The sequence below is a fragment of the Anomalospiza imberbis genome, chromosome 8 (assembly GCF_031753505.1).
Source record: "Anomalospiza imberbis isolate Cuckoo-Finch-1a 21T00152 chromosome 8, ASM3175350v1, whole genome shotgun sequence".
Lineage (NCBI taxonomy): Eukaryota > Metazoa > Chordata > Aves > Passeriformes > Viduidae > Anomalospiza > Anomalospiza imberbis.
The window spans coordinates 31,371,178-31,394,201 of NC_089688.1; the positions used below are offsets into that span (position 1 = coordinate 31,371,178).

Here is a 23,024-nt window from a genome sequence, read left to right on the forward strand (position 1 = left end):
TAATAAGTTTTAAGATTTGTGGTAGATACAAACAAAAATGTAGTTCTACTTTAAATTACAAACCAAGGCACAAGTTTTTAATACAAAAGGTATAAATTACTGGAGCCTTGATCAGAAAAAATACAAAAACAGTATTCCTGCCTTTTTCATTATGGCTCTTAGGGTTTTTTTCTGGTTTTTGAGCTTTAAAAGAAAAAGTTCCTAGAAGAGACAAAGCATGGAGCAGCACATGTAGATATCTGCTGTCCAGGGAATTTCTGGGAAGACTTTGCACAAACTGGGCTGAGTGGGGAAATTATCAAACCCACTCTCAGCTAGTAATGTAGACTTACATGTTTGGGAATCACTACCTTTAGTGCAGTTGGCTTCTTAAGGATGAAGAACATTACATAAATTTAATGTGGTTTTTCACTCCTTTAGGACCACAGGTGTTTCTCTGCACATAAATAGGCTTGAAACACAAGTACTGTGAGACATGGTACCACAGTCATATCACAAAAAGGATTTCTTACTGTATCAGCTTTTGAATGTCCTTAAACACTATACATACAGAAATTTAGTAACAAGTTTTCCTTTAATCCACTAACATTCCAAGTTAATACAGTTTATTATTTTTAAAGTAGTTTAATTCAGCTTTTTCTTTGCATTTCTGTATTTAAGCAGAAGGAATATTGCTTTAAGATATTTTTTTTTAAACTTTTATAATTTCTGGGCGATATATAGGATGAACAAAAATCCTTGACCAAGATGTAATATTGTGTCCAAAGAATTAGTTTTAAATATATTTTCAAAGCTCATGGGTCATTAAAAGGCTTCAGAATATGTAATTCTTGTCAAGTTGTGAGAACAAAGGAAGAAATAATGAGGCTGGCTAAAGGCACACAAAGAAACACATTATTGAAAAGGTAAAAGAACAGGTAAAAACATTTGGACAAAATGGTGTATATAAGCTCAGTATTAGCTTTCTGGAGAAGGACTTTGATATTTTTCAGTTTGTATCAGCTTTAAAGTACCATAAAAGTTGAGCAAGACATTATAAATGGATTGGTGATGAGAAGTAATTACTGTGAACCTGCTAAATAACTGATTCCTTTTCTGTTTCTTGCTTTGAAAAGATCTTTCACACAGACAGAAATGCATATTACTTTCCTCTAGACTTCCCTTAAGTTCAGATGTACACCACAAAGCACCCAGAAGCAGCACACCACCTCTGGTGGATTCTCTCTTTTGAGCACCAGTGGCTTTTCCTGCATTTAGGCATTTTTGCATGTGAAGACCTGACTTTCCTTGAGCCATTCCCTTTGGCAACTGGCGGCAACATTTCCTTCCTGCTGGTCCTGCTGGCTTAAAGACAAGGTCAGGGCAAGAAAGTGAACAGCTGGTAACACTGAAGAGAGTTGGAAGTCTTGGAGCCAAGTTGCTTTCTGTGTTCACACCACCTCTTTCAGGAGCCACTTGCCCCAGACTGCCCCAAATCAGGTGTTTTTTTCTCTCAGTAAAACTCAGAAAGGAAATTGGCATTAAATGAACACTACAGCTAAAAACACTTCAAAGAACTAAGGGTTCTAAATATTCCTCTACTTGAATATAGAAAGGGGGTGGAGGTCAAGAGCCAGGTTTGATGATCAGCTATAATGCAGTAGGAAAGAATTCAGCTGCAGGGTCTCTCAAGGCAGGAGAAGAATGCCCAATAAGAAGCATTCACCAAGGTTATTCTCACACTCTCTCCCAGAAACCCTTCAAATACAGGCAGTTTTGACTGTTGGGGACATTCACTCACTATGTGACAAAAATGCACATGTGTCATCTCACAAGGTCTGTTCATACAAGGGATTTTGAGGCCATGAGACCCAGGACACCACCCAAATGTCAGACACAGGCAAGGGTGGTGTGCAGATAGATTTCACCTGCATATGACTTTTCATAAAACATCTGATATTTATTTTTACCACTTTCTTAGACTTAAAACTGAACACTTTTCCTTTTGTGATGGTGAAGCAAAGAAGATTAAGAGTAAAAGTCTGAGTGCTGGGTGCTCCCCTGGCAGGGTATGGCCCATCTGGTACAGCACAAAATGAATAGGGACAGATACAGGAATTGAAGTCTTGCAGAGCATTCCTGGGCAGATATAGAGAGACAAATTTTGTTCAAGCTCCCTCCTTCAAGAAGCATATGACAGAAAACCAGCACAGAGTGTTATTGTAAGTAAGTCTTCTTGTTCCTTCGTTAAACTGAAAGAAAATGATTGATCAATGAACATAGCAGAGCTTTCTATAGTGTTTAACAGCTCTAAGAGCCACTGAAAATTGTGGCTGAAATTTCAAATCACAACTGTGATTGAAAAATTCAACAGTTTGAAACCGCTTTTGGTTGAAGTTGCATAGAAAACATTTGGGTTTTAATCCAACTATAACAGTATAATTTATTGAACACTTGCTCCAGCAAGCAACTGACCCCTGAAAAAACACGTTATGCATTAACTGAGGCTGATAATCTTAGACAAATGTCTTAAAGTTTCCTGTGTCTCAAGGCATTTGATTACAGTAAGGCAAATTTGATCCAATGTATTTTATCCTACTGATAAGTGGTAAAGAGCCAAGGCAAAAGTTTCATTTATTCAAGATATGAGTACAGCAATGGATTGCTGGTCTGCTAGCAGGAAATGCGGTCTCATAACTCATGTTTTTTGCAGACTTTTATGGTACTTTGTTTTGCATAAAACTTCCTGCTGCTCTGATCTCAGTGATCTCAGCAATAGATAAAACAGATAATCTGAGGCATGCTTTGTAGATTGGAATTTTAGCCTCTGCAAATCAAAGATGCCTGTTATTAAGGCATAGGTCCTCAAATAAGTTAAAAAACACTTACTGGAAGTGCCAGAAATGCACCATTAAGCTGAAACTGGTGAGACCCAGGAAGTAGCCTGACATGTTCATGTGTTCATGAACCTTGCTAGCAGACTTAATTACTGTGGATAAATGTAACATTTCGTCCTTCTCTGTTGCTGAAACTCCTTGATATCATCCATAAATTTTCTGTTCACAGTGTCTCAAAGCAGCTATGGCTGGACAATCTGGAGATCCTCAAGTCCATGCCCTTGCTCAAAGTAGGGTCAAAGAAAGCAAGCTGTTCAGGACTGTCCAGTTGGTGTGAATATCTTGAAGAATTGAGGAATCTATAAATTTCTGGGCAACCTATTCCACTGCTTGCCCAGTCTCACAGTGGAATGCTCTTTCCTTATGTTGAGTTTATTGTACTTCAGTTCATGCCCATTACTTCTTAACCTGCCACCGGCACCACTGAGACAAGTCTGGCTCATTTTTCAAGAGTCTTGAAGCAGGATTGACCTCATGAGCCCCTCCCAACGACAGTGTGTGATCACTCCACTGAGCACATGGTATTGTTTTTTGCTCTTGTCAGGCAGTCAGGAGCAGTAGAGCTGTGAACAGCAATGTTCAGACTTCCATTTCTTTATTAACATGTGAGTACAATCGGTTGTATTTATTGTCCTCCAGTTTGTTTGCTGTTCTCAGCAACAGCTTTAACAGCTTCTGATTCTGTTTCTGGACTCTGGCCTTTGTCTTTCTTTCCTCTATTTGAACACTGTGAACCTTTGCAGGAAGAGCACTCTTTATTCCCCTTGTTCTAAACCCAAGCTGTGCATTTCTACAGGAGGGCTGGAACACACTAGCAAGAATACTGAGTTATGTCCAACCACTGCAGTTTGGTTGTAGCTGGTCTTGTAGCCAAAATAAACAGAGAGATACAGCCTGGATGGGTGTAATGAAAAGAATATTAGACCAAAAACTGGCCTGTTTCTAGCTGACCTCTATTTCTCCTCATCAGGTGAGCAGAAACAGTAGAAATGCAATAAAAGGACCCCAGCAGACAGGACTGTGGGCTGTTGTGCCCCTAAGTCTTCTACAGCTCCATTGAGACTTCACACAGACCAACCAAGGAAACCAGCTCAACAGGACTTTTGATTTCAGTTTATCCTTCTTTTCTTTTTTATAAACTGTGTGATTGAAGGGAGTCCTGCTGGCAGATACATCTGAGGACCATAGCTGTAGATTGAGAGAGGACACTGGTAAAGCAGAGCAAGCTCAACAGAGGCCTGCAGGTGAGGTCCACTTAGGATATGTTACAAAAATTGGCATGTATTTACTTTTGATTCCTGACTTAGTCCCATTTATGGTGTGGTTTTTTGATGTACAAACAGCAGGGAAACAAATCTACAGTTTCAAATGGAGAACTAAAATATAAACATTTATGAGACCAGGACTCTCTGCTGGAGAATTTATCAGAAAACCTGCTATGAATTTGCTGCTTCACCCTGCAATACAGTCTGCATAATCAAGCAATTACCTGTTAAGAATAAATAACTAAAATTGGGATGTTTGAGGCAAAGAAACACATATACTCACCAGTCTGGTTCCAAAGGTAACTCTGGGCCAGCATATACACTTAAAGATAATTTATACTAAAGGCATATCCTGGTTTTGGCTGGCATAGAGTTACTTTTCTTCCTAGTAACACAAGTTATCTAGGAAAAGAAAACTTTACCACTCCTATGTAATCCTTCTGGAAAGATCAGACAATCATAAAAAATATTGCCTAATAAATCAGACACAGCAAGGGCCAGGCTGACCTTGGGAGCCCCAGTTTTTACCAGTGCAGGGTATAAAATCTAATGCTCAGTTTTACTGGGATCTCTTGACAAGATGAGTGTCATCAGGGACTTGCTGTGGTTATTCCTCCTAAATGCAGCACTCCTGGATGCCATCTCATCAAATCTACACAAAAATGATTCTTCCCAAAAAGGTAGGAAAAAAAGGTGTCTTACTTTGCTACTCTGTGTCTATACATGGCACTCACAGGCCAGTTTAATCAACCCTTTGGAGAGATTAGAATACAGATTGAAATTAGATAACACCAGGTTGCCTTATTAAAAATATGAACCAATTAATATCACAGTTAAGTATTATTTTTGTTAAAATTAATTTAGTGTGATGAAATTATCATTTTTTTACAGTAGTGTATGGTAGCTAAGTTTGAACCAAATTTAAAAAGAATTCTGACATTAAAGACTGAGAGACCTTGTTCCTATAAATCTATGGCTTTCAGTATGGAATTATGAGGGATAATAGTTTCTTTGGCTGTAATGCATATCTGCTTTGTAGCACTTCAAATTCCACCTTGTAAATGCACATGGAACCACCCAATACTTATTTGGCTTTATATAATTTAATGGGAGTGCAACAAAAAGACACAATTACAGTGTGGTGTGGTGTCAGGAAGTCCCAAGTGTGTGCATTTTACTAACTTGGGACTTTCAGGCAGGTGGAATAAAAACCTGGAGACTGTAACAATCCAGCCTGCACGCATGCAAATACAAAACAGTGTTGTGTTTGCTCAGAAACCAATATTAAGTATTGCTAAGAACTTTCTAAACTCTACCAGTATTTTAAAAAAGCTAAAACAACAAAATCCGAGCAAATTAATAAAAAAGGTATGACTCTCAATCCTCTTTCACAGAAGATATCTGAAGTCTTATGTTCCTGCTAGGAATTTCTTCTGACTCAAACACCTCTTTGTTCACTGGTTTTTGCAGCTATATATAAGAAAAAAAACACCCATTATATCCCTGGGAATACTAGTGATAGAGTGCACCTTGCTTATTTTGCCCACTGCTTTTCAAAAGACAGTTCAAAATGCTTGAATTATAAAAACAGAAACAGAGAAATGAAAACTAATCCAAGGAAATCAGAGACATTTAAAACAATGATATCATAGAACAAAGAAACCAAAAGGGTCTGACATCTGTCTCACTGTATAAAGTCACTTTCTATATATCTGGGAATTACCAAATACTTTGTGCGTGCCATTCAGATAAAAAAGGCTTTAGAGAGACACAGCACTTGTATAATGATGTATCAGATCATTGGCCCTGACTACGCATGCCACTGATTTCTTTTTGCATTAAAATTATGAATACATTTATGCAAGTTTTCCTTATTCTTGTTTTGGGGCTTTTTATACTTATTTAATTTTATAGATAAACCTGTGTATATAAGCAACTGAAAGTACTGTGGTATTTCAAATTAGAAGCACAAATTTAAGGGAGTTGCAAAATTATTCTGTATTACTCATGCCCAGGCACCTCTTCTGGTAAACTTTGAGTATTTCAAAGTGTGTGTGCTTTGAGTATTAAAGTATTTTACTTTATTAGCTTATCAGTGAGACTTTAATCTTGGTTTATTGACCTCCCAGCAAATTCTGTCCATTCCTAGCAAATACACCTTAAGAATTGCCACTAAAAAATTAAAATATTAGTAAAAAATCCAAATTATTCTCTTTAGTCTGACCAAACATGCATTAATTCAAACATGCATGTATAAAAAATAGGTTTGCTAGTTGGCAGATTTGCCTTCAGTTGTCTCTGTTTATGTCGTTTTATTAATTGAAAATATAAATTTGGGAGGCTACCACACCCTTGTGGAATATGACATTACTAATTATGTCTTATTTTGTGGAGACTAGAGCTTTGCCCTGCATCCCAGATGATGCAGCTCTCTACAGAAAACATACCTGATATGAATTTGTTTATAAGATGTATTGTAAATTAAGTCACTGAAAGCAGACATGTACAACAAGAATCCAAAAGTAATAGACTCATGGAACCACAGAATCATAGAATGATTTGGGTTACAAGGCAATTTTAATAATCTTCTGGCTTAAACCTCCAAAAAGAAGAAGAGGCAGTATAAAACATGCTCAGAGCCATGTCTGACCTGCAAATTTGCCAGTGAAGGGAAATCCACAACATCTCAGGGTGACCAAAAAAATTAGGACTCATTTTATAGGAAAAAAAGTGTTTTGAATATGCATCCAAAAATTCTAGGTTTCCTTACTCCTTCAACAAAAGATCAGCCTTGAGATTGACACATTGCTCTCCATCTCCAATATGACAGGGTCAGACCAACATCCCCACAACAGAGAGGAACCTGATCATGATCATTCACCCACCAGGGACTCACCTGCTTCTTTATCTTCCAACTCTACATATGCCACAACCACTCATACACCCACGTTAATGCCCTCCATTCCTCCAGGTGGGTCTGAATCTCTCTGAAATTTCTGGCCAGTGGTTTTGAAGAACCAGCAGAGTTTGGGGGTTGGTTACCATGATGGGACAGCAGAGCCCAGGAAAAGTAAATCATAACTGAAGCCAAGGGTGGCACTCCTGGTGGCCTGAAACTGGTGGGCCTATGGCAAGGTCCCAACAAGGGAAGGTGTCTCCTTGTGGTCTCTGTTGCCTGGAATTCAGTGTGCATTGGGGATGAGTGCAGAGTTATGTTTCTGGTTGATCCCACCATGACAAACCACCCTGCTGGCACCCCCAAGCCCTCCATTGCCCATGTGCCAAGCTGGCAGCAACGTGCCCAGCACTGGGAGAAAGCCAGGCATGAACCTTCATCCAACAAGCCTCACCTGCCTCTTTCCTTTCCTCCCCTCCAGCTGCCACAAGCACAACTACGGCCAGCCCCATCACCTCTGCTCCTTCAGGTGGGTCTGAATTTCTCCTGCGTTTTCTGGCCGCTGCTTCTTGCAGAAAGAATTAGTGCCTCAGAGTTTGGTGTCTGGTTTTCTCTGTAGGAGAGGAGATGCCAGGAAAAGCAGTTCAACAGAGCTGAGACTGGCAATTGTGGTGGCCTGAAATCCATAGAGTGATTCCAAAGGGCTGGCTAGAGAAAATGCCTTCATGCTAAAATCTCTTCTCAAGTTTTCCATACCTCCTTCTTTCCCAGATGCCACCATCAGCCTGGTGAACGGCACGAACCGCTGCGAGGGTCGCGTGGAGATTTCACACTCTGGGGGCCGGGGCACCGTCTGCGACGATGGCTGGGACCTGAGAGATGCCCAGGTGGTGTGCAGGCAGCTGGGATGTGGCGCTGCTGTTTCTGCAACATCAAGTGCCTCCTTTGGACAAGGCAGTGGCAGCATCTACCTGGACGATGTGAGCTGCACAGGGTCCGAATCGTCCCTCTTCCAGTGCGGCCACCGTGGCTGGGGCGTCCACAACTGTGGCCACCGTGAAGATGCTGGTGTTGTGTGCTCAGGTACCACTGATTTGACTGCCTGCATTCTGGGACTCTTTCAGGAAGTCTTCCCTCTTGCCTGGAATTCTTTGTGTGTTGGGGATGTGAGCGGGAATTTGTTTTTGCTTGGTCCCACCATGAGAGACCATTGTGCTGACACCCCCAGGCTCTCCATTGCCCATGTGCCAAGCTGGCAGCAACGTGCCCAGCCCTGGGAGAAAGCCAGGCATGAACCTTCATCCAACAAGCCTCACCTGCCTCTTTCCTTTCCTCCCCTACAGCTGCCACAAGCACAACTACGGCCAGCCCCATCACCTCTGCTCCTTCAGGTGGGTCTGAATTTCTCCTGCGTTTTCTGGCCGCTGCTTCTTGCAGAAAGAATTAGTGCCTCAGAGTTTGGTGTCTGGTTTTCTCCGTCGGAGAGGAGATGCCAGGAAAAGCAGTTCAACAGAGCCGAGACTGGCAATTGTGGTGGCCTGAAATCCATAGAGTGATTCCAAAGGCCTGGCTAGAGGAAGTGCCTTCATGCTAAAATCTCTTCTCAAGTTTTCCATACCTCCTTCTTTCCCAGATGCCACCATCAGCCTGGTGAACGGCACGAACCGCTGCGAGGGTCGCGTGGAGATTTCACACTCTGGGGGCCAGGGCACCGTCTGCGACGATGGCTGGGACCTGAGAGATGCCCAGGTGGTGTGCAGGCAGCTGGGATGTGGCGCTGCTGTTTCTGCAACATCAAGTGCCTCCTTTGGACAAGGCAGTGGCAGCATCTACCTGGACGATGTGAGCTGCACAGGGTCCGAATCGTCCCTCTTCCAGTGCGGCCACCGTGGCTGGGGCGTCCACAACTGTGGCCACCGTGAAGATGCTGGTGTTGTGTGCTCAGGTACCACTGATTTGACTGCCTGCATTCTGGGACTCTTTCAGGAAGTCTTCCCTCTTGCCTGGAATTCTTTGTGTGTTGGGGATGTGAGCGGGAATTTGTTTTTGCTGGGTCCCACCATGAGAGACCATTGTGCTGACACCCCCAGGCTCTCCATTGCCCATGTGCCAAGCTGGCAGCAACGTGCCCAGCACTGGGAGAAAGCCAGGCATGAACCTTCATCCAACAAGCCTCACCTGCCTCTTTCCTTTCCTCCCCTACAGCTGCCACAAGCACAACTACGGCCAGCCCCATCACCTCTGCTCCTTCAGGTGGGTCTGAATTTCTCCTGCGTTTTCTGGCCGCTGCTTCTTGCAGAAAGAATTAGTGCCTCAGAGTTTGGTGTCTGGTTTTCTCTGTAGGAGAGGAGATGCCAGGAAAAGCAGTTCAACAGAGCCGAGACTGGCAACTGTGGTGGCCTGAAATCCATAGAGTGATTCCAAAGGGCTGGCTAGAGGAAGTGCCTTCATGCTAAAATCTCTTCTCAAGTTTTCCATACCTCCTTCTTTCCCAGATGCCACCATCAGCCTGGTGAACGGCACGAACCGCTGCGAGGGTCGCGTGGAGATTTCACACTCTGGGGGCCGGGGCACCGTCTGCGACGATAGCTGGGACCTGAGAGATGCCCAGGTGGTGTGCAGGCAGCTGGGATGTGGCGCTGCTGTTTCTGCAACATCAAGTGCCTCCTTTGGACAAGGCAGTGGCAGCATCTACCTGGACGATGTGAGCTGCACAGGGTCCGAATCGTCCCTCTTCCAGTGCGGCCACCGTGGCTGGGGCGTCCACAACTGTGGCCACCGTGAAGATGCTGGTGTTGTGTGCTCAGGTACCACTGATTTGACTGCCTGCATTCTGGGACTCTTTCAGGAAGTCTTCCCTCTTGCCTGGAATTCTTTGTGTGTTGGGGATGTGAGCGGGAATTTGTTTTTGCTTGGTCCCACCATGAGAGACCATTGTGCTGACACCCCCAGGCTCTCCATTGCCCATGTGCCAAGCTGGCAGCAACGTGCCCAGCCCTGGGAGAAAGCCAGGCATGAACCTTCATCCAACAAGCCTCACCTGCCTCTTTCCTTTCCTCCCCTACAGCTGCCACAAGCACAACTACGGCCAGCCCCATCACCTCTGCTCCTTCAGGTGGGTCTGAATTTCTCCTGCGTTTTCTGGCCGCTGCTTCTTGCAGAAAGAATTAGTGCCTCAGAGTTTGGTGTCTGGTTTTCTCCGTCGGAGAGGAGATGCCAGGAAAAGCAGTTCAACAGAGCTGAGACTGGCAACTGTGGTGGCCTGAAATCCATAGAGTGATTCCAAGGCCCTGGCTAGAGGAAGTGCCTTCATGCTAAAATCTCTTCTCAAGTTTTCCATACCTCCTTCTTTCCCAGATGCCACCATCAGCCTGGTGAACGGCACGAACCGCTGCGAGGGTCGCGTGGAGATTTCACACTCTGGGGGCCGGGGCACCGTCTGCGACGATGGCTGGGACCTGAGAGATGCCCAGGTGGTGTGCAGGCAGCTGGGATGTGGCGCTGCTGTTTCTGCAACATCAAGTGCCTCCTTTGGACAAGGCAGTGGCAGCATCTACCTGGACGATGTGAGCTGCACAGGGTCCGAATCGTCCCTCTTCCAGTGCGGCCACAATGGCTGGGGCGTCCACAACTGTGGCCACCGTGAAGATGCTGGTGTTGTGTGCTCAGGTACCACTGATTTGACTGCCTGCATTCTGGGACTCTTTCAGGAAGTCTTCCCTCTTGCCTGGAATTCTTTGTGTGTTGGGGATGTCAGCGGGAATTTGTTTTTGCTTGGTCCCACCATGAGAGACCATTGTGCTGACACCCCCAGGCTCTCCATTGCCCATGTGCCAAGCTGGCAGCAACGTGCCCAGCCCTGGGAGAAAGCCAGGCATGAACCTTCATCCAACAAGCCTCACCTGCCTCTTTCCTTTCCTCCCCTACAGCTGCCACAAGCACAACTACGGCCAGCCCCATCACCTCTGCTCCTTCAGGTGGGTCTGAATTTCTCCTGCGTTTTCTGGCCGCTGCTTCTTGCAGAAAGAATTAGTGCCTCAGAGTTTGGTGTCTGCTTTTCTCTGTAGGAGAGGAGATGCCAGGAAAAGCAGTTCAACAGAGCTGAGACTGGCAACTGTGGTGGCCTGAAATCCATAGAGTGATTCCAAGGCCCTGGCTAGAGGAAGTGCCTTCATGCTAAAATCTCTTCTCAAGTTTTCCATACCTCCTTCTTTCCCAGATGCCACCATCAGCCTGGTGAACGGCATGAACCGCTGCGAGGGTCGCGTGGAGATTTCACACTCTGGGGGCCGGGGCACCGTCTGCGACGATGGCTGGGACCTGAGAGATGCCCAGGTGGTGTGCAGGCAGCTGGGATGTGGCGCTGCTGTTTCTGCAACATCAAGTGCCTCCTTTGGACAAGGCAGTGGCAGCATCTACCTGGACGATGTGAGCTGCACAGGGTCCGAATCGTCCCTCTTCCAGTGCAGCCACAATGGCTGGGGCGTCCACAACTGTGGCCACCGTGAAGATGCTGGTGTTGTGTGCTCAGGTACCACTGATTTGACTGCCTGCATTCTGGGACTCTTTCAGGAAGTCTTCCCTCTTGCCTGGAATTCTTTGTGTGTTGGGGATGTGAGCGGGAATTTGTTTTTGCTTGGTCCCACCATGAGAGACCATTGTGCTGACACCCCCAGGCTCTCCATTGCCCATGTGCCAAGCTGGCAGCAACGTGCCCAGCCCTGGGAGAAAGCCAGGCATGAACCTTCATCCAACAAGCCTCACCTGCCTCTTTCCTTTCCTCCCCTACAGCTGCCACAAGCACAACTACGGCCAGCCCCATCACCTCTGCTCCTTCAGGTGGGTCTGAATTTCTCCTGTGTTTTCTGGCCGCTGCTTCTTGCAGAAAGAATTAGTGCCTCAGAGTTTGGTGTCTGGTTTTCTCTGTAGGAGAGGAGATGCCAGGAAAAGCAGTTCAACAGAGCTGAGACTGGCAACTGTGGTGGCCTGAAATCCATAGAGTGATTCCAAGGCCCTGGCTAGAGGAAGTGCCTTCATGCTAAAATCTCTTCTCAAGTTTTCCATACCTCCTTCTTTCCCAGATGCCACCATCAGCCTGGTGAACGGCACGAACCGCTGCGAGGGTCGCGTGGAGATTTCACACTCTGGGGGCCGGGGCACCGTCTGCGACGATGGCTGGGACCTGAGAGATGCCCAGGTGGTGTGCAGGCAGCTGGGATGTGGCGCTGCTGTTTCTGCAACATCAAGTGCCTCCTTTGGACAAGGCAGTGGCAGCATCTACCTGGACGATGTGAGCTGCACAGGGTCCGAATCGTCCCTCTTCCAGTGCGGCCACAATGGCTGGGGCGTCCACAACTGTGGCCACCGTGAAGATGCTGGTGTTGTGTGCTCAGGTACCACTGATTTGACTGCCTGCATTCTGGGACTCTTTCAGGAAGTCTTCCCTCTTGCCTGGAATTCTTTGTGTGTTGGGGATGTGAGCGGGAATTTGTTTTTGCTTGGTCCCACCATGAGAGACCATTGTGCTGACATCCCCAGGCTCTCCATTGCCCATGTGCCAAGCTGGCAGCAACGTGCCCAGCCCTGGGAGAAAGCCAGGCATGAACCATCATCCAACAAGCCTCACCTGCCTCTTTCCTTTCCTCCCCTACAGCTGCCACAAGCACAACTACGGCCAGCCCCATCACCTCTGCTCCTTCAGGTGGGTCTGAATTTCTCCTGCGTTTTCTGGCCGCTGCTTCTTGCAGAAAGAATTAGTGCCTCAGAGTTTGGTGTCTGGTTTTCTCTGTAGGAGAGGAGATGCCAGGAAAAGCAGTTCAACAGAGCTGAGACTGGCAATTGTGGTGGCCTGAAATCCATAGAGTGATTCCAAAGGCCTGGCTAGAGGAAATGCTTTCATGCTAAAATCTCTTCTCAAGTTTTCCATACCTCCTTCTTTCCCAGATGCCACCATCAGCCTGGTGAACGGCACGAACCGCTGCGAGGGTCGCGTGGAGATTTCACACTCTGGGGGCCGGGGCACCGTCTGCGACGATAGCTGGGACCTGAGAGATGCCCAGGTGGTGTGCAGGCAGCTGGGATGTGGCGCTGCTGTTTCTGCAACATCAAGTGCCTCCTTTGGACAAGGCAGTGGCAGCATCTACCTGGACGATGTGAGCTGCACAGGGTCCGAATCGTCCCTCTTCCAGTGCAGCCACAATGGCTGGGGCGTCCACAACTGTGGCCACCGTGAAGATGCTGGTGTTGTGTGCTCAGGTACCACTGATTTGACTGCCTGCATTCTGGGACTCTTTCAGGAAGTCTTCCCTCTTGCCTGGAATTCTTTGTGTGTTGGGGATGTCAGCGGGAATTTGTTTTTGCTTGGTCCCACCATGAAGAGACCATTGTGCTGACACCCCCAGGCTCTCCATTGCCCATGTGCCAAGCTGGCAGCAACGTGCCCAGCCCTGGGAGAAAGCCAGGCATGAACCTTCATCCAACAAGCCTCACCTGCCTCTTTCCTTTCCTCCCCTACAGCTGCCACAAGCACAACTACGGCCAGCCCCATCACCTCTGCTCCTTCAGGTGGGTCTGAATTTCTCCTGCGTTTTCTGGCCGCTGCTTCTTGCAGAAAGAATTAGTGCCTCAGAGTTTGGTGTCTGGTTTTCTCTGTAGGAGAGGAGATGCCAGGAAAAGCAGTTCAACAGAGCTGAGACTGGCAACTGTGGTGGCCTGAAATCCATAGAGTGATTCCAAGGCCCTGGCTAGAGGAAGTGCCTTCATGCTAAAATCTCTTCTCAAGTTTTCCATACCTCCTTCTTTCCCAGATGCCACCATCAGCCTGGTGAACGGCACGAACCGCTGCGAGGGTCGCGTGGAGATTTCACACTCTGGGGGCCGGGGCACCGTCTGCGACGATGGCTGGGACCTGAGAGATGCCCAGGTGGTGTGCAGGCAGCTGGGATGTGGCGCTGCTGTTTCTGCAACATCAAGTGCCTCCTTTGGACAAGGCAGTGGCAGCATCTACCTGGACGATGTGAGCTGCACAGGGTCCGAATCGTCCCTCTTCCAGTGCAGCCACAATGGCTGGGGCGTCCACAACTGTGGCCACCGTGAAGATGCTGGTGTTGTGTGCTCAGGTACCACTGATTTGACTGCCTGCATTCTGGGACTCTTTCAGGAAGTCTTCCCTCTTGCCTGGAATTCTTTGTGTGTTGGGGATGTGAGCGGGAATTTGTTTTTGCTTGGTCCCACCATGAGAGACCATTGTGCTGACACCCCCAGGCTCTCCATTGCCCATGTGCCAAGCTGGCAGCAACGTGCCCAGCCCTGGGAGAAAGCCAGGCATGAACCTTCATCCAACAAGCCTCACCTGCCTCTTTCCTTTCCTCCCCTACAGCTGCCACAAGCACAACTACGGCCAGCCCCATCACCTCTGCTCCTTCAGGTGGGTCTGAATTTCTCCTGTGTTTTCTGGCCGCTGCTTCTTGCAGAAAGAATTAGTGCCTCAGAGTTTGGTGTCTGGTTTTCTCTGTAGGAGAGGAGATGCCAGGAAAAGCAGTTCAACAGAGCTGAGACTGGCAACTGTGGTGGCCTGAAATCCATAGAGTGATTCCAAGGCCCTGGCTAGAGGAAGTGCCTTCATGCTAAAATCTCTTCTCAAGTTTTCCATACCTCCTTCTTTCCCAGATGCCACCATCAGCCTGGTGAACGGCACGAACCGCTGCGAGGGTCGCGTGGAGATTTCACACTCTGGGGGCCGGGGCACCGTCTGCGACGATGGCTGGGACCTGAGAGATGCCCAGGTGGTGTGCAGGCAGCTGGGATGTGGCGCTGCTGTTTCTGCAACATCAAGTGCCTCCTTTGGACAAGGCAGTGGCAGCATCTACCTGGACGATGTGAGCTGCACAGGGTCCGAATCGTCCCTCTTCCAGTGCGGCCACAATGGCTGGGGCGTCCACAACTGTGGCCACCGTGAAGATGCTGGTGTTGTGTGCTCAGGTACCACTGATTTGACTGCCTGCATTCTGGGACTCTTTCAGGAAGTCTTCCCTCTTGCCTGGAATTCTTTGTGTGTTGGGGATGTGAGCGGGAATTTGTTTTTGCTTGGTCCCACCATGAGAGACCATTGTGCTGACATCCCCAGGCTCTCCATTGCCCATGTGCCAAGCTGGCAGCAACGTGCCCAGCCCTGGGAGAAAGCCAGGCATGAACCATCATCCAACAAGCCTCACCTGCCTCTTTCCTTTCCTCCCCTACAGCTGCCACAAGCACAACTACGGCCAGCCCCATCACCTCTGCTCCTTCAGGTGGGTCTGAATTTCTCCTGCGTTTTCTGGCCGCTGCTTCTTGCAGAAAGAATTAGTGCCTCAGAGTTTGGTGTCTGGTTTTCTCTGTAGGAGAGGAGATGCCAGGAAAAGCAGTTCAACAGAGCTGAGACTGGCAACTGTGGTGGCCTGAAATCCATAGAGTGATTCCAAGGCCCTGGCTAGAGGAAGTGCCTTCATGCTAAAATCTCTTCTCAAGTTTTCCATACCTCCTTCTTTCCCAGATGCCACCATCAGCCTGGTGAACGGCACGAACCGCTGCGAGGGTCGCGTGGAGATTTCACACTCTGGGGGCCGGGGCACCGTCTGCGACGATGGCTGGGACCTGAGAGATGCCCAGGTGGTGTGCAGGCAGCTGGGATGTGGCGCTGCTGTTTCTGCAACATCAAGTGCCTCCTTTGGACAAGGCAGTGGCAGCATCTACCTGGACGATGTGAGCTGCACAGGGTCCGAATCGTCCCTCTTCCAGTGCGGCCACAATGGCTGGGGCGTCCACAACTGTGGCCACCGTGAAGATGCTGGTGTTGTGTGCTCAGGTACCACTGATTTGACTGCCTGCATTCTGGGACTCTTTCAGGAAGTCTTCCCTCTTGCCTGGAATTCTTTGTGTGTTGGGGATGTGAGCGGGAATTTGTTTTTGCTTGGTCCCACCATGAAGAGACCATTGTGCTGACACCCCCAGGCTCTCCATTGCCCATGTGCCAAGCTGGCAGCAACGTGCCCAGCCCTGGGAGAAAGCCAGGCATGAACCTTCATCCAACAAGCCTCACCTGCCTCTTTCCTTTCCTCCCCTACAGCTGCCACAAGCACAACTACGGCCAGCCCCATCACCTCTGCTCCTTCAGGTGGGTCTGAATTTCTCCTGCGTTTTCTGGCCGCTGCTTCTTGCAGAAAGAATTAGTGCCTCAGAGTTTGGTGTCTGGTTTTCTCTGTAGGAGAGGAGATGCCAGGAAAAGCAGTTCAACAGAGCTGAGACTGGCAATTGTAGTGGCCTGAAATCCATAGAGTGATTCCAAAGGCCGGGCTAGAGGAAGTGCCTTCATGCTAAAATCTCTTCTCAAGTTTTCCATACCTCCTTCTTTCCCAGATGCCACCATCAGCCTGGTGAACGGCACGAACCGCTGCGAGGGTCGCGTGGAGATTTCACACTCTGGGGGCCGGGGCACCGTCTGCGACGATGGCTGGGACCTGAGAGATGCCCAGGTGGTGTGCAGGCAGCTGGGATGTGGCGCTGCTGTTTCTGCAACATCAAGTGCCTCCTTTGGACAAGGCAGTGGCAGCATCTACCTGGACGATGTGAGCTGCACAGGGTCCGAATCGTCCCTCTTCCAGTGCGGCCACAATGGCTGGGGCGTCCACAACTGTGGCCACCGTGAAGATGCTGGTGTTGTGTGCTCAGGTACCACTGATTTGACTGCCTGCATTCTGGGACTCTTTCAGGAAGTCTTCCCTCTTGCCTGGAATTCTTTGTGTGTTGGGGATGTCAGCGGGAATTTGTTTTTGCTTGGTCCCACCATGAAGAGACCATTGTGCTGACACCCCCAGGCTCTCCATTGCCCATGTGCCAAGCTGGCAGCAACGTGCCCAGCCCTGGGAGAAAGCCAGGCATGAACCTTCATCCAACAAGCCTCACCTGCCTCTTTCCTTTCCTCCCCTACAGCTGCCACAAGCACAACTACGGCCAGCCCCATCACCTCTGCTCCTTCAGGTGGGTCTGAATTTCTCCTGCGTTTTCTGGCCGCTGCTTCTTGCAGAAAGAATTAGTGCCTCAGAGTTTGGTGTCTGGTTTTCTCTGTAGGAGAGGAGATGCCAGGAAAAGCAGTTCAACAGAGCTGAGACTGGCAACTGTGGTGGCCTGAAATCCATAGAGTGATTCCAAGGCCCTGGCTAGAGGAAGTGCCTTCATGCTAAAATCTCTTCTCAAGTTTTCCATACCTCCTTCATTCCCAGATGCCACCATCAGCCTGGTGAACGGCACGAACCGCTGCGAGGGTCGCGTGGAGATTTCACACTCTGGGGGCCGGGGCACCGTCTGCGACGATGGCTGGGACCTGAGAGATGCCCAGGTGGTGTGCAGGCAGCTGGGATGTGGCGCTGCTGTTTCTGCAACATCAAGTGCCTCCTTTGGACAAGGCAGTGGCAGCATCTACCTGGACGATGTGAGCTGCACAGGGTCCGAATCGTCCCTCTTCCAGTGCGGCCACAATGGCTGGGGCGTCCACAACTGTGGCCACCGTGAAGATGCTGGTGTTGTGTGCTCAGGTACCACTGATTTGACTGCCTGCATTCTGGGACTCTTTCAGGAAGTCTTCCCTCTTGCCTGGAATTCTTTGTGTGTTGGGGATGTCAGCGGGAATTTGTTTTTGCTTGGTCCCACCATGAGAGACCATTGTGCTGACACCCCCAGGCTCTCCATTGCCCATGTGCCAAGCTGGCAGCAACGTGCCCAGCCCTGGGAGAAAGCCAGGCATGAACCTTCATCCAACAAGCCTCACCTGCCTCTTTCCTTTCCTCCCCTACAGCTGCCACAAGCACAACTACGGCCAGCCCCATCACCTCTGCTCCTTCAGGTGGGTCTGAATTTCTCCTGCGTTTTCTGGCCGCTGCTTCTTGCAGAAAGAATTAGTGCCTCAGAGTTTGGTGTCTGGTTTTCTCTGTAGGAGAGGAGATGCCAGGAAAAGCAGTTCAACAGAGCTGAGACTGGCAACTGTGGTGGCCTGAAATCCATAGAGTGATTCCAAGGCCCTGGCTAGAGGAAGTGCCTTCATGCTAAAATCTCTTCTCAAGTTTTCCATACCTCCTTCTTTCCCAGATGCCACCATCAGCCTGGTGAACGGCACGAACCGCTGCGAGGGTCGCGTGGAGATTTCACACTCTGGGGGCCGGGGCACCGTCTGCGACGATGGCTGGGACCTGAGAGATGCCCAGGTGGTGTGCAGGCAGCTGGGATGTGGCGCTGCTGTTTCTGCAACATCAAGTGCCTCCTTTGGACAAGGCAGTGGCAGCATCTACCTGGACGATGTGAGCTGCACAGGGTCCGAATCGTCCCTCTTCCAGTGCGGCCACAATGGCTGGGGCGTCCACAACTGTGGCCACCGTGAAGATGCTGGTGTTGTGTGCTCAGGTACCACTGATTTGACTGCCTGCATTCTGGGACTCTTTCAGGAAGTCTTCCCTCTTGCCTGGAATTCTTTGTGTGTTGGGGATGTAAGCGGGAATTTGTTTTTGCTTGGTCCCACCATGAAGAGACCATTGTGCTGACACCCCCAGGCTCTCCATTGCCCATGTGCCAAGCTGGCAGCAACGTGCCCAGCCCTGGGAGAAAGCCAGGCATGAACCTTCATCCAACAAGCCTCACCTGCCTCTTTCCTTTCCTCCCCTACAGCTGCCACAAGCACAACTACGGCCAGCCCCATCACCTCTGCTCCTTCAGGTGGGTCTGAATTTCTCCTGCGTTTTCTGGCCGCTGCTTCTTGCAGAAAGAATTAGTGCCTCAGAGTTTGGTGTCTGGTTTTCTCTGTAGGAGAGGAGATGCCAGGAAAAGCAGTTCAACAGAGCTGAGACTGGCAACTGTGGTGGCCTGAAATCCATAGAGTGATTCCAAAGGCCTGGCTAGAGGAAGTGCCTTCATGCTAAAATCTCTTCTCAAGTTTTCCATACCTCCTTCTTTCCCAGATGCCACCATCAGCCTGGTGAACGGCACGAACCGCTGCGAGGGTCGTGTGGAGATTTCACACTCTGGGGGCCGGGGCACCGTCTGCGACGATGGCTGGGACCTGAGAGATGCCCAGGTGGTGTGCAGGCAGCTGGGATGTGGCGCTGCTGTTTCTGCAACATCAAGTGCCTCCTTTGGACAAGGCAGTGGCAGCATCTACCTGGACGATGTGAGCTGCACAGGGTCCGAATCGTCCCTCTTCCAGTGCGGCCACAATGGCTGGGGCGTCCACAACTGTGGCCACCGTGAAGATGCTGGTGTTGTGTGCTCAGGTACCACTGATTTGACTGCCTGCATTCTGGGACTCTTTCAGGAAGTCTTCCCTCTTGCCTGGAATTCTTTGTGTGTTGGGGATGTCAGCGGGAATTTGTTTTTGCTTGGTCCCACCATGAAGAGACCATTGTGCTGACACCCCCAGGCTCTCCATTGCCCATGTGCCAAGCTGGCAGCAACGTGCCCAGCCCTGGGAGAAAGCCAGGCATGAACCTTCATCCAACAAGCCTCACCTGCCTCTTTCCTTTCCTCCCCTACAGCTGCCACAAGCACAACTACGGCCAGCCCCATCACCTCTGCTCCTTCAGGTGGGTCTGAATTTCTCCTGCGTTTTCTGGCCGCTGCTTCTTGCAGAAAGAATTAGTGCCTCAGAGTTTGGTGTCTGGTTTTCTCTGTAGGAGAGGAGATGCCAGGAAAAGCAGTTCAACAGAGCTGAGACTGGCAACTGTGGTGGCCTGAAATCCATAGAGTGATTCCAAGGCCCTGGCTAGAGGAAGTGCCTTCATGCTAAAATCTCTTCTCAAGTTTTCCATACCTCCTTCTTTCCCAGATGCCACCATCAGCCTGGTGAACGGCACGAACCGCTGCGAGGGTCGCGTGGAGATTTCACACTCTGGGGGCCGGGGCACCGTCTGCGACGATGGCTGGGACCTGAGAGATGCCCAGGTGGTGTGCAGGCAGCTGGGATGTGGCGCTGCTGTTTCTGCAACATCAAGTGCCTCCTTTGGACAAGGCAGTGGCAGCATCTACCTGGACGATGTGAGCTGCACAGGGTCCGAATCGTCCCTCTTCCAGTGCAGCCACAATGGCTGGGGCGTCCACAACTGTGGCCACCGTGAAGATGCTGGTGTTGTGTGCTCAGGTACCACTGATTTGACTGCCTGCATTCTGGGACTCTTTCAGGAAGTCTTCCCTCTTGCCTGGAATTCTTTGTGTGTTGGGGATGTGAGCGGGAATTTGTTTTTGCTTGGTCCCACCATGAAGAGACCATTGTGCTGACACCCCCAGGCTCTCCATTGCCCATGTGCCAAGCTGGCAGCAACGTGCCCAGCCCTGGGAGAAAGCCAGGCATGAACCTTCATCCAACAAGCCTCACCTGCCTCTTTCCTTTCCTCCCCTACAGCTGCCACAAGCACAACTACGGCCAGCCCCATCACCTCTGCTCCTTCAGGTGGGTCTGAATTTCTCCTGCGTTTTCTGGCCGCTGCTTCTTGCAGAAAGAATTAGTGCCTCAGAGTTTGGTGTCTGGTTTTCTCTGTAGGAGAGGAGATGCCAGGAAAAGCAGTTCAACAGAGCTGAGACTGGCAACTGTGGTGGCCTGAAATCCATAGAGTGATTCCAAGGCCCTGGCTAGAGGAAGTGCCTTCATGCTAAAATCTCTTCTCAAGTTTTCCATACCTCCTTCTTTCCCAGATGCCACCATCAGCCTGGTGAACGGCACGAACCGCTGCGAGGGTCGCGTGGAGATTTCACACTCTGGGGGCCGGGGCACCGTCTGCGACGATGGCTGGGACCTGAGAGATGCCCAGGTGGTGTGCAGGCAGCTGGGATGTGGCGCTGCTGTTTCTGCAACATCAAGTGCCTCCTTTGGACAAGGCAGTGGCAGCATCTACCTGGACGATGTGAGCTGCACAGGGTCCGAATCGTCCCTCTTCCAGTGCGGCCACAATGGCTGGGGCGTCCACAACTGTGGCCACCGTGAAGATGCTGGTGTTGTGTGCTCAGGTACCACTGATTTGACTGCCTGCATTCTGGGACTCTTTCAGGAAGTCTTCCCTCTTGCCTGGAATTCTTTGTGTGTTGGGGATGTAAGCGGGAATTTGTTTTTGCTTGGTCCCACCATGAGAGACCATTGTGCTGACACCCCCAGGCTCTCCATTGCCCATGTGCCAAGCTGGCAGCAACGTGCCCAGCCCTGGGAGAAAGCCAGGCATGAACCTTCATCCAACAAGCCTCACCTGCCTCTTTCCTTTCCTCCCCTACAGCTGCCACAAGCACAACTACGGCCAGCCCCATCACCTCTGCTCCTTCAGGTGGGTCTGAATTTCTCCTGCGTTTTCTGGCCGCTGCTTCTTGCAGAAAGAATTAGTGCCTCAGAGTTTGGTGTCTGGTTTTCTCCGTCGGAGAGGAGATGCCAGGAAAAGCAGTTCAACAGAGCTGAGACTGGCAATTGTGGTGGCCTGAAATCCATAGAGTGATTCCAAAGGCCGGGCTAGAGGAAGTGCCTTCATGCTAAAATCTCTTCTCAAGTTTTCCATACCTCCTTCTTTCCCAGATGCCACCATCAGCCTGGTGAACGGCACGAACCGCTGCGAGGGTCGCGTGGAGATTTCACACTCTGGGGGCCGGGGCACCGTCTGCGACGATGGCTGGGACCTGAGAGATGCCCAGGTGGTGTGCAGGCAGCTGGGATGTGGCGCTGCTGTTTCTGCAACATCAAGTGCCTCCTTTGGACAAGGCAGTGGCAGCATCTACCTGGACGATGTGAGCTGCACAGGGTCCGAATCGTCCCTCTTCCAGTGCGGCCACAATGGCTGGGGCGTCCACAACTGTGGCCACCGTGAAGATGCTGGTGTTGTGTGCTCAGGTACCACTGATTTGACTGCCTGCATTCTGGGACTCTTTCAGGAAGTCTTCCCTCTTGCCTGGAATTCTTTGTGTGTTGGGGATGTAAGCGGGAATTTGTTTTTGCTTGGTCCCACCATGAGAGACCATTGTGCTGACACCCCCAGGCTCTCCATTGCCCATGTGCCAAGCTGGCAGCAACGTGCCCAGCCCTGGGAGAAAGCCAGGCATGAACCTTCATCCAACAAGCCTCACCTGCCTCTTTCCTTTCCTCCCCTACAGCTGCCACAAGCACAACTACGGCCAGCCCCATCACCTCTGCTCCTTCAGGTGGGTCTGAATTTCTCCTGCGTTTTCTGGCCGCTGCTTCTTGCAGAAAGAATTAGTGCCTCAGAGTTTGGTGTCTGGTTTTCTCTGTAGGAGAGGAGATGCCAGGAAAAGCAGTTCAACAGAGCTGAGACTGGCAACTGTGGTGGCCTGAAATCCATAGAGTGATTCCAAAGGCCTGGCTAGAGGAAGTGCCTTCATGCTAAAATCTCTTCTCAAGTTTTCCATACCTCCTTCTTTCCCAGATGCCACCATCAGCCTGGTGAACGGCACGAACCGCTGCGAGGGTCGTGTGGAGATTTCACACTCTGGGGGCCGGGGCACCGTCTGCGACGATGGCTGGGACCTGAGAGATGCCCAGGTGGTGTGCAGGCAGCTGGGATGTGGCGCTGCTGTTTCTGCAACATCAAGTGCCTCCTTTGGACAAGGCAGTGGCAGCATCTACCTGGACGATGTGAGCTGCACAGGGTCCGAATCGTCCCTCTTCCAGTGCGGCCACAATGGCTGGGGCGTCCACAACTGTGGCCACCGTGAAGATGCTGGTGTTGTGTGCTCAGGTACCACTGATTTGACTGCCTGCATTCTGGGACTCTTTCAGGAAGTCTTCCCTCTTGCCTGGAATTCTTTGTGTGTTGGGGATGTGAGCGGGAATTTGTTTTTGCTTGGTCCCACCATGAAGAGACCATTGTGCTGACACCCCCAGGCTCTCCATTGCCCATGTGCCAAGCTGGCAGCAACGTGCCCAGCCCTGGGAGAAAGCCAGGCATGAACCTTCATCCAACAAGCCTCACCTGCCTCTTT

At 49.9% G+C, this 23,024-nt stretch overlaps 1 protein-coding gene across 1 annotated transcript in view; it reads left to right on the forward strand.

Moving 5' to 3' along the window:
* Positions 1-7,762: 7,762 nt before the first annotated feature.
* LOC137478606 (uncharacterized) overlaps positions 7,763-23,024 on the forward strand; it is a 37,010-nt gene continuing 21,748 nt past the window's right edge. The window contains exons 1-19 of the mRNA XM_068198582.1: positions 7,763-8,120; positions 8,391-8,409; positions 8,678-9,003; positions 9,533-9,854; positions 10,393-10,706; positions 11,257-11,578; positions 12,117-12,440; positions 12,979-13,302; positions 13,842-14,176; positions 14,706-15,038; positions 15,568-15,900; positions 16,431-16,763; positions 17,294-17,626; positions 18,156-18,488; positions 19,019-19,351; positions 19,882-20,214; positions 20,745-21,077; positions 21,607-21,939; positions 22,469-22,801. Coding sequence (XP_068054683.1) covers positions 7,763-8,120; positions 8,391-8,409; positions 8,678-9,003; positions 9,533-9,854; positions 10,393-10,706; positions 11,257-11,578; positions 12,117-12,440; positions 12,979-13,302; positions 13,842-14,176; positions 14,706-15,038; positions 15,568-15,900; positions 16,431-16,763; positions 17,294-17,626; positions 18,156-18,488; positions 19,019-19,351; positions 19,882-20,214; positions 20,745-21,077; positions 21,607-21,939; positions 22,469-22,801 — 5,974 coding nt within the window. The remainder of the gene's footprint in view (positions 8,121-8,390; positions 8,410-8,677; positions 9,004-9,532; positions 9,855-10,392; positions 10,707-11,256; positions 11,579-12,116; positions 12,441-12,978; positions 13,303-13,841; positions 14,177-14,705; positions 15,039-15,567; positions 15,901-16,430; positions 16,764-17,293; positions 17,627-18,155; positions 18,489-19,018; positions 19,352-19,881; positions 20,215-20,744; positions 21,078-21,606; positions 21,940-22,468; positions 22,802-23,024) is intronic.